At 44.3% G+C, this 10,697-nt stretch overlaps 1 protein-coding gene across 1 annotated transcript in view; it reads right to left on the bottom strand.

Moving 5' to 3' along the window:
- BPTF (bromodomain PHD finger transcription factor) overlaps nucleotides 1-10,697 on the bottom strand; it is a 190,425-nt gene that overhangs the window by 133,778 nt on the left and 45,950 nt on the right. The window contains exon 5 of the mRNA XM_077780359.1: nucleotides 5,729-6,245. Within this exon, the coding sequence (XP_077636485.1) occupies nucleotides 5,729-6,245 (517 nt within the window). The remainder of the gene's footprint in view (nucleotides 1-5,728; nucleotides 6,246-10,697) is intronic.

Genomic DNA, 10,697 nt, shown 5'->3' on the forward strand with positions numbered 1-10,697 from the left:
AGAAAAAAAGACCAAGGTGAGCAACGGTACTCTGGGAAGACTTCTGGGAGATGCCTCCTGGGAGGCAGGAAGTGGGATTCGGGCTTGGCTAAGGGGCAAGAAGGGTGGAATCTAATCAGTGCAAAGAGGGAATCTGCTAGGATTTGCTCCTGTCTGTGACACACAGATCACCAGTCCCCCAGCACAATCACCAGCTTCCGGCCCCGGCACACCCGCTCCAAGGGTCTGCAGTCACAGGGAGCACTCAGCGTACTGAGGAAGAAGGGAGAGTCCAACAGAATAGAGCAGAGCTCCTGGCCTCACCAGCCCCAGTCCGGTTGCCCATACACATTCCAGTACGTAGCTCCACTTCCAACATACCCCAGGCAAGAAGGCGACGTGAGCTGTACAGGAGACTCTACGCCTGCAGACCTCAGACACACGGCTTTACCACTCACAGATCATGTTGCCCAACTTTTTAATAACTCTATGGGGCCCTCATTCTCTTTCTTTCAGTTCTCACATTTAACATCTTCAGATACAGATACCTGAAAACAGATCCCACTCATCCCACTCATTTCCCTTATAATCCTGAATTCCTATTGCCACTCAAAATATGACCATGCCTCCAGAGGCGTAAGAGATGCACTCCTCTGTCTACACTTCTGATGCTGTCGAGGCCTGGAGAACTCTAAGGAATCTCCTGAAGTGATCTTCCATTCAGTGCCTCCAAACCCCTCCAGATCCCCACCNCATGATTTGAGGTGGTTTGGTTTCATGCTCCTGCGTGCTGCTGCCGAGAGTACAGCACACCCCCTGGGTGTTCCAGGAATGAAAAATGACAGAGGATCACTGATCCAGTCTGATATTTACCCTACAGATCCTACAGATGAGAGCCGGAAAGTACACACACTACTGCCTGGTTCTCTAGATACTGCCCAACTACAGATCTTTACAGTTCTTTTTTTTCTAATTTTCTTTCAATGCTTATTATTTTGAGAGAGAGCACAAAAGCAGGGAAGAAGCAGTGAGAGTGAGAGTGAGAGAGAGAGAGAGAAAGAGAGAATCCCAAACACACTTCACACTGTCAGCACACAGCCTGACATGGGGCTCAAACCCACAAACTGTGAAATCATGACCTGAGCTGAAATCAAGAGTTGGACACTTAACCAACAGAGCCACCCAGGCACTCCTATAGCTTATTTCTTATTGACATGCTCATGCTCTTGCTAAACCAGGTTACTTAAGGCTGCCCACACTTTAATCAGTGCCTGGCTGGCTCAGTTGGTGGAGCATGTGACTCTTGATCTCAGGGTTGTGGATTCGAGTCCCACAACAGGTGTAGAGAGTACTTAAAAAAAAAAAATCTTTAAAAAAGAAATCAGAGCCTTACTTCATGGTGTTCCCTCCTTTGGTCTATCCACCGTCACCTTACACATACCCGTCCAGGAAGCACAGACCCACACCAACTCCCGCAAAGTGGATATGAGCTCATCCTTCACTAAATCTCTACTGCATTTTGTAGCTGACTCGTAGCAATCAGGAATTACACAAACACTGAAAAGATACTTGGTTGACACTGGTTGGAATAAATACTGCCAAACCAGTAACAAATGCTGCTTCAGATAAATCTACAGCTCATTCATGGCATATACCACTGTGCTCCTCTGTCATAACCCTTAAAGGACATAAATCACCTACTCTCCCAGGAAAACACTGGGTCTCTGGCTTTCTAAAGTCATCAGAGGCTCCAAATCTCATAATTCCAATTAAGTAGAATACCTCAGAAGTCTCACACAGGTTACAAGAAAAAACTATTCAGTTTCAAGTATGACTTAATTTTTTTAATTTTCAGGGTGCCTGAGTGGCTCAGTTGGTTGAGCGGCTGACTTTGGCTTGGGTCATGATCTCACGGCTCATAGTTCGAGCCCACATCAGGCTCGCTGCTGTCAGCAAAGAGCGCATTTTGGATCCTCTGTCCCCATCTCTCTCTGCCCCTCCCTCGCTCATGCTCTCTCTCAAAAATAAATAAAAACATTTTTAAAAAATAAAAAGGGGGGGCGCCTGGGTGGCTTAGTCGGTTAAGCGTCAGACTTTCGCTTAGGTCATGATCTCGCGGTTCGTGGGTTCAAGCCCCGCGTCGGGCTCTGTGCTGACTGCCAGCTCAGAGCCTGGAGCCTGTTTCAGTCTGTGACTCCCTCTCTCTCTGACCCTCCCCTGCTCACGCTCTCTCTCTCTCTCTCCTAGAAATAAATAAAACATTAAAAAAAATTTTTTTAATAAAATAAAATAAAAAATAAAAAGGGGCACCTGGGTGGCTCAGTTGGTTAAGCATCTGACTTCAGCTCAGGTCATGATCTCACGGTTCATGAGTTCCAGCCCCGCATTGCGCTCTGTCAGCACAGAGCCTGCTTCAGATGCTCTGTCCCTCATCCCCTCCCTCCCTTGCTCGTGCTTTCTGTCTTTCTCAAAAACAAACATTTAAAAAATAAATAAAAATTTTAAGAAACATTTTCTGTACAATCTTTCTCAATGTGTTGACAAAATATATCAAAAAACCTATATACGGGCTGAAATAATTCTAAATTAAACAATAAAAATAAATAAAAGACTTTTCAGCCAAATGCCTCTAGCTGAAAAAACTATATGATTTCAATTTTGTATTAACAATCTGTCATCTCTACCATACCATCATGTGAATACCTTATGTACCTATTTAAAATTTTTCTCCATAAAAGGTAAACATTTAGTCTCCAATGAAAAAACTTTTTAATCTATGACTTTAGAGATGCCTGGCTGGCTCTGTTGGTGGAACATGCTACTCTTGATCTCAGGATTATGAGTTTGAGCCCCCACTGAGGGTAGAGATTACTGAAAAAAAAATAAACTTAAAAAAAAAAATCAATGGTAGGGCACCTGGGTGGCTCAGTCGGTTGAGCCCGTCTTGATTTCGGCTCAAGTCATGATCTCAACGGTTCATGAGTTTGAGACCTTTGTGGAGTCAAATGCAGAGCCTGCTTAGGATTCTCTCTCTCTCTCTCTCTCTCTCTCTCTCCCCCCCCTCCCCTCTCTCTCCTCTCTCCTCTCTCTCTGACTCTCCCCTGCTCATATGCTCTCTCTCAAAATAAAAAAACTTTAAAAAAATTGATGGTTTTGGAAAAGTAAGCTTGTAATATCAACCAATGTCCTTGCATCATGAACAGTCATATTATCTACATAGTACTCAATATATGAATAGACTAGTGAATAATTTCTTTTGTTGGGAATTTAATATGTTAGTACTTAAGCCAAAGTTCTAGTCTACAAAAATTAATCAAACTGTTCTAAATTACCAATAACGAATAATCCTTTTTTAGCTTTGACAGTACAGGATTCAAACCCACCAAATATTTCTTTAGGTGCTCCTGGGATATCAGCCCCAGAACGTTTTTTTCTTCCAAGCATACACATATACACATTTACCTGACAGCCTCCTTCCCAGCCTTTATTGTCTGGAAGAACAGACAATAAAAACCAATGAAACTGGTGCTTAGCCTCAACAACTCACTGTCATGCACTGTTACTCATTCTAGCCAAGTTGAGACCATGAAATGCATGATCCCTTTTACAATAATCTTCAGAAATAATGTGTTTTAAAAAGCAAGTCATCCAACGAGTTAACACCACATCCAATAAAGAAAGGAAAATGCCTGGCAAGTAATATGAAATATTAGTTCAAAACACACTGACTCTGCTTTTACTAAAAACACTCACTGGTCACACTACCAAAATTTACTTAGACTAATTTTTAGTTTCCCAAATCCCAAATATTTAGGAGCTATGGCACCCACTGTAGAACTATCAAAACTTCCATCTACTACAAGCTCTCACTTAACTAACAATCATGTATCTAACCAATCTTTGATGAGTGACTGCATAGTGCCAGACACGGTACTAGGAATTGCAAGGGACAGAGGATTAATAAACGAAGATATAACCCTTAACTTCATATAAAGACAGGACAAGTATCTTATGAGGTAGAATACAAGTATCATTAATAAAAACACAATGTCATGGAAGTACATGAATATACATGTATTAAAAAAAAAAAGGAAATCTAAACACAAATTGTAATTTAACTCCGCATATACATAAATTCTCAATCCTAAATATTACCTGCTGGTCCCTCAAAGAGAGGTCAAAGTTAGCTGAACGACCCTGCCAAAATCCCTCAGCTCTGTCTAGCCCGAAAAAAACTTGCTCAGATAATGTAATTCAGAGTGTAATTCAGTCTCTATGGGTCTTTCAATTCTGGGTAGAAAGAACCGCATGTGATTTCATAAGGTAAAAACTATTACTATAAAAGATACTAAGTGAGCAAGAAATGAAAAGTAGCATGCAGTTCCTTCTACACTCAAGACTTAAACACTTGAACTTGATTCATTCCCTTCAATCTTCTCCCAGCCTCCCCCCCCACCCCCCCTCGCCTCCCCCAACCNATTCACCTTTTGCACTTGCTGTTAACACAACCCAAATGAGCCTACTCTGGCTTAATACTCACACTCCTCCATTAAGAGTTATGCATTTATAAAAAAAATGGAAACATTTTGATTTAACCTCTTTGGCTATCCTAGTCTCTTTTAAAAGCAAGTGACACACGGTCATTACTTTTTTTAAGGATCCTATTTCCTCATAAACTTTGCCTTGTAAATGCTCTCAAAACTGGAATGTAATTTAGTTAATCCAGGCTAACAAAAATATACAGGAAGACTCTTGTAGGTTATTGTTACAAATTATTTTTTTTCACAATTTAGTAACCTGCAACGACTATTTAATACAAAGCAGCAATTGTGTGTTTAAAAACAAAACAAAATAAATGCATCCCAGCACCAGCCCAGAGAAACTTTCTGTGAGAAAATAGGAAAGAAGTCACCCTGGAGAAATTCATTAACAGACCCAAGGAAGACTTAGCCTTAGAAACAGAATGGGGAAAAAGAAAAAAAGTCATTTTGTAATAAATCCCCGTGAACTTCTACTGTGTAACTTAGAAGTTAGTCCAAAAGTTCACCTTCAGCAATTATGTCTGCATGATCAACCATACATCTTCTGCAACAGGTGATACGAAACTGCGTTTCTCAGGCGAAGCAAAGGGATCGAATTAGCTAAGCCGCGTGCTGCCACTGCTTTCTTACTTGTATTTTGGATTTTACTAAAATGACTTGGAATCGAACTTACTGCCAAATCGGTTTTGGTTTTGTTCGGTTTTCTACGCTGCTCTTTTTCCATCAGCCATTTACTAGCAACTGTTGCACGAGCCCATTAGCACTCCAGAATAAAAACAAACACACGGGACCAGATAAGGCTCCCTTACTAACCTAACCGACCCATTTCCTCAACACAATTTTAAAACCACACCGCCGGGAGCGTGAAGAGACGCGTGTTTTTGAGTATCCGTGTGCCCCAATCTGTCTAAATCCTCAATTCCCTTTTAAGGAACAGATATATAACAACAATCTAAAAGAAATCACATTAGAAATGCAAAGAGGTCTGCAAAACAAGAGGCTTCTTTCATTCCAAAAAGCAAACCAAAACATGGGGAGAAAAATGAATGCAATGGAAATGTGTGTGCCAAAGTTTCAATCCTGCCCGGTGGAGACACTGCACTGGCACAAATTTTGAAGAGGAAAAAGAGGGGGTTGGGGGGGGAAAGAAGAGAGAGCGAGTGTGTGGCCTGCAAACTGCAACAATGCAATCTCCATTNGGTGGGTACCTGGAGTGCTGCTGTAGGTGCTATGGCTCCTGAAGCTGCTTTCCGTGCAGTAACTGGCGTCGTCGTCGTCGTCTTCCATCTCCTCCGGATAATCCGAATCGTCGTCGTCCTCCTCCATCTCATCCTCCTCGTCGTCGTCGGAATCTTGGGTCTCCTCGGCGTCGCCGTCCTCCTCCTCCTCCTCCTCCTCCTCCTCGGAGACCATGTCCTCCTCCTCCTCCTCCTCCTCGCTCCCGNGCGGCCGGACCCAGGACTCCGGCGGTGCCGGGGAGAGGGGGGCAGTGCTGAGAAGTGCCCCGGGGCACTGGCCTGGGGAGACCACTGCCTCGGCGGAGTCCCCGCCGGAGCCTGCACTCAGCAGAGCCTCCCTCCCACGTCTCCTCTTCCCCGGCTCGCAGAGGAGGGCAGGAGCGGCTCCATACCCGTCCCCCTCCCGCCCCCTGGGGGGAAACTGATGCTGGAAGCGCCAAAGGATGTCCGGAGGGGGCCGCCTGCCCTGGCGCGAGAGGGAAATTAACTGGGACCCGGGGAGACGAGCCCCCAGAAATGTGAAACTCCGAAGGCTTGGTTCTAGAGAGTCTTAAAATTGATCCCAATGACAACTGCCCAGGGGCTGTGCCAGGGACCACGCCCTGGGCTGCCAGACCCCGAGGGAAAGTCACTCAGACGCCGTGGATAAAATCCCCACCCGAAGAGCCTCCGGTAAATTCCAGAACGCAGCTACATTCCAGTCTCCTTCCATCTTTCTCGGTGTCCCAGCTGGAAACTCGACCACCTCAGCAAAAACTTTTCCAATTTCTTACTAGCAGTAGAAAGGATGACTTCCCGCCTAAAACCTAGTTTGAAATGTTGTACGTTTGTGTTATCAGGAAATAATTTTAATTTCTTTACCTGACAAGTCACCAGATCTCAGCTTAGCCCAGGGAACGAATCATGATGATGAAATGTCAGGCACCTCCAGACCAAGTCAGGTGTCAGGCTCATAGGGATCAAGGTCAGCTTGGGATTAGAAAAAAGTTGTATGAATATATTAATACCTATCAAGGGGCCAGTGGGTGGCTCAGTCGGTTAAGGGTGGGACTCTTGATCTCAGCTGGGGTCTTGATCTCAGGATCCTGAGTTCAAGCCCTAAATTGGGCTCTGCGCTGGGCCTGAAGCCTACTTAAAAAAAAAAAAAAAAAATTAGGGCGCCTGGGTGGCTCAGTCGGTTAAGCGTCCGGCTTCTGCTCAGGTCATGATCTCATGGTTCGTGGGTTCAAGCCCCGCGTTGGGCTGTGTGCTGACAGCCAGCTCAGAACCTGGAGCCTGTTTCAGATTCTGTGTCTCCCTCTCTCCCTCTGACCCTCCCCTGCTCGTTCTGCCTCTCTCTGACTCTCAAAAATAAATTAAGAACATTTAAAAAATTTTTGTTAATTAATATGTGACAACCAAAAAGTAATTTTCTAAAAATTTTTAAAATGTTTTTATTTATTTTTGAGGGAGAGAGAGACAGAGCATGGCAGGCTCCAGGCTCTGAGCTGTCAGCATAGAGCCGGAACTGAGGCTCAACTCCTGAACCATGAGATCATGACCTGAGCCGAAATAGGATGCTTAAACGACTGAGCCACCCAGGCGCCCCCAAAAAGTGATTTAAAGAAAAATAGGATTCTGTCCACGAAGTGGCTTAGTACAACCCAATTAGAAGAATAGAATACAAGTGAAATGAAAACAAAAATACAAGCATTAATTGCCACGTAAACTCAGTATAATTCGATTTCATTGAGGGTGGCAAATTTACATGCCTTAAAGGGCCATGTAAGTAATAAAAGTAAATAAAGTGGACGGAGTGAAGACTTTGGCAAATGGAGGTACCTGTGCTTTGTTGAGGGAGCGCAGCTATGGGAATATGGGTGTAAGATGGCCAGGTCTTCTAATTCTTCAAGAGAAGGTGGAAGGAAGTGTGCATTTCATATAAAATCTATTGGCTTTTATATGGCAACCAAATTGATTAAAAAAACAAACAAACACAGGGCGCCTGGGTGGCTCAGTCAACTGAGAGTCTGACTTCTGCTCAGGTCATGATCTCGCGGTTCATGAGGTCGAGCCCTGCATTGGACTCTGTGCTGACAGCTAGGAGCCTGAAGCCTGCTTTGCATTGTGTCTCCCTCTCTCTCTGCCCCTATCCCGCTCGCACTCTGTCTCTCTGTCTGTGTCTCAAAAATAAATAAGCATTACAAATAAATTAAAAGCCACTTCAGACTGGTCAAAATAAATGCAGTTCAGAGATAGCCCAGAGTCTACAAGTTTGCAACCTGTATCCTTCACTATGTAAAGGACAGCATTCTGGGACACCTGGCTGGCTCAGCTGGTAGAGCATGGGACTCCTGACTTCTGGTTGTAGGTTTAAGTCCCACATTGGGTGTAGAGATTACTTAAAAACAAAATCTTAAAAAAAAAATCTTTAAAAAACATTTTTAGGGGCACCTGGGGGGCTCGGTCAGTTAAGCGTCCGACTTTGGCTCAGGTCATGATCTCACAGTTCATGAGTTCAAGCCCCACCTTGGGCTCTCTGCTGTCAGAGCAGAGCCCCCTTGGTATCCTCGGTTTCCCTCTCTTTTGTCCGTCCCACCTTCCCCTTCTCAAAAATAAATAAACATTTAAAAAAACTTTAAGCACAGTGTTTTATATACTGTAGGGAATACAAAGATAGTAGAACTGGTGACAGCCTTTGGAGTTTGCAAGCTAGTAGTGGAGGAAGACCTTTTACCAAAAAAAATTACAACAGATGGCACAAACAGAGGTTGTTTGCTTGTTTGTTTTTATGTAAGCTCTGTGCCCCGTGTGGGTCTTGAACTCACAAGCTTGAGATCAGGAGTCGCATGCTCTATCAACTGAGCCAGCCAGATATCCAAGAGAGGTATTTTTGTATTACTTGGAGTTTTTAGTTGCAAGCAATGGAAACTGACTCTGGCTCATTTAAACAGAAAAGGAACACATGAGAAAGTTACGGGCACCTCCAGGGCTGCTGGCTCCGAGTATAAATGGAATCCAAGCTCTCAAGCTGTTGTCTTCCAGCTGGCTAGGTAGCTGTATTCCATGGACCATTTCACTACTAAGCCAGCTGCTTCCAGATGTTGGGGTCCACGATAGGGCTAGGAATCTAACAGGACAGCCAGTTTCTTTCCTCCTTTCACTGTTAGGTTAGTTCCTTGGTCAGATGCTGTTATGGACCCAATGTTTGCATACCCACAGAATTCATACGTTGAAACCGTACCTCTCCATGTGACTGTATTAGATGGGGCCAGGGCGCCTGGTTGGCTCATTCAGTTAAGCATCCACCTTCAGCTCAGGTCATGATCTCACCGTCAGTGAGTTCAAGGCCCGCATTGGGCACTGTGCTAACAGCTCAGAGCCTGGAGCCTGCTTCAAATACTGTCTCTCTCTCTCTCTCTCTCTCTCTCTCTCTCTCTCTCTCTCTCTGCCGCTCTCCCATTTGCTCGCTCTCTCTCTCTCAAAAATAAATAAACATAAAAAAAAAGACCCCAGGCTATGGCAATTTGTTATAACTGCCCAAAGTGACTAAGACAGGTGCCATGATGTATGTATAAGATACTGTGATGGCGAGGAAGGTCTGTAGTAAACCCATCTAGGGTGGCGATGGTAAAAAGCATTGCTGGTGGGAAAAGCAAATCCAAATTCAGTATAAACCTCTTCCCAAAGAGGTTGACTCACTGCACCCACCATGATAGAAAGAATCTATTATAATGATTCTTCAAAAATGGGCACTCAGCAGTAGCAATAGTCAGGTCAGCCTCACCAGGAAGCCCTTGTTCATGTGACTCCAATAAACGGCCACTGGCTTGACGAGACAAAGAGCCTGACCTACATCCACAAGGTGGGTCTCTTGTCCACTAGCTTAAAGCTTCTTCAGCGGTGGGAGCATTTTGATAAGTATTCATACAGGACACAAACACTCTTACTTTCTCGGTCTACTCTGAGAGGTTCGTCTATGTGCTCTCTCCCAAACCTTGTCACCAATCTAACCCCCAGATCACCTGACCCATGAACTGGTACAAAGACTCTAGATGAAAAGAACCACAAGAATACAACTCAAAGGTCTCCCCACTGGGCGATTGCCTTTTGCCATTGTTCTTTCAAGACCATTTGCAAGTGCAACTATCACACCTTAGCAATCTACTCCCGCTGATACCATCTGTAAAACAAGCTCAGATGACCTGCTGAGTCACATGGTCATAGGAGTTCCCGAGGAGGCGATGGTTGTGAATTGCAGGAGGGATGATAGTAAAATGTGAGTAAACATACTGAGAGTTGCATGGTTGTGTCTTCTCCAAAGGGAAGCCCAGGGCTGCTCTTATTTATCCCATGTCCTCTTGACGAAGGGAGCACTCCTGGGCACTTGATGGCCAGTGAGAACAGATAACTCAGTTCATGATAAGCCATGTAGGTTACATGGTCACCTGGGACTCCATGGCCAGGCTGTCTATCCTGCCAGGGCCCAGGAGCAATTTCAGAACAGTTTCCAGAGGGGCACCTGCGAGGTTCAGTGGGTAAGTCTCTTGATTCCGGCTCAGGTCATGATCTCACGGATTCATGAGTTTGAGCCCTACATCGGGCTCCTCACACTGATAGTGCAGAGCCCGATAGAATTCTCTTTCCCTCTCTCTCTCTGACCCTCTGGCACATGCTTTCTCTCTCTCAAAATAAATAAAATAAAATAAAATAATAAAGTAAAATAAAATAAAATAATAAAATAAAATAAAATAAAATAAAATAAAATAAAATAAAATGAAGGGGCGTCTGGGTGGCTCAGTCAGTTGAGCATCCAACTTCAGCTCAGGTCATGATCTCATGGCTCGTGAGTCCAAGCTCTTCATCGGGCTCTCCGCTTCAGATCCTTTGTCTCCTCTCTCTCTGCCCCTCCTCTGCTCAAGCTCTTTCTCTCAAAAATAAATAAACATTTTTTAAATTC

This window comes from Crocuta crocuta, unplaced genomic scaffold (assembly GCF_008692635.1).
Source record: "Crocuta crocuta isolate KB4526 unplaced genomic scaffold, BGI_CrCroc_1.0 scaffold288, whole genome shotgun sequence".
In the NCBI taxonomy this organism is placed as follows: Eukaryota; Metazoa; Chordata; class Mammalia; order Carnivora; family Hyaenidae; genus Crocuta; species Crocuta crocuta.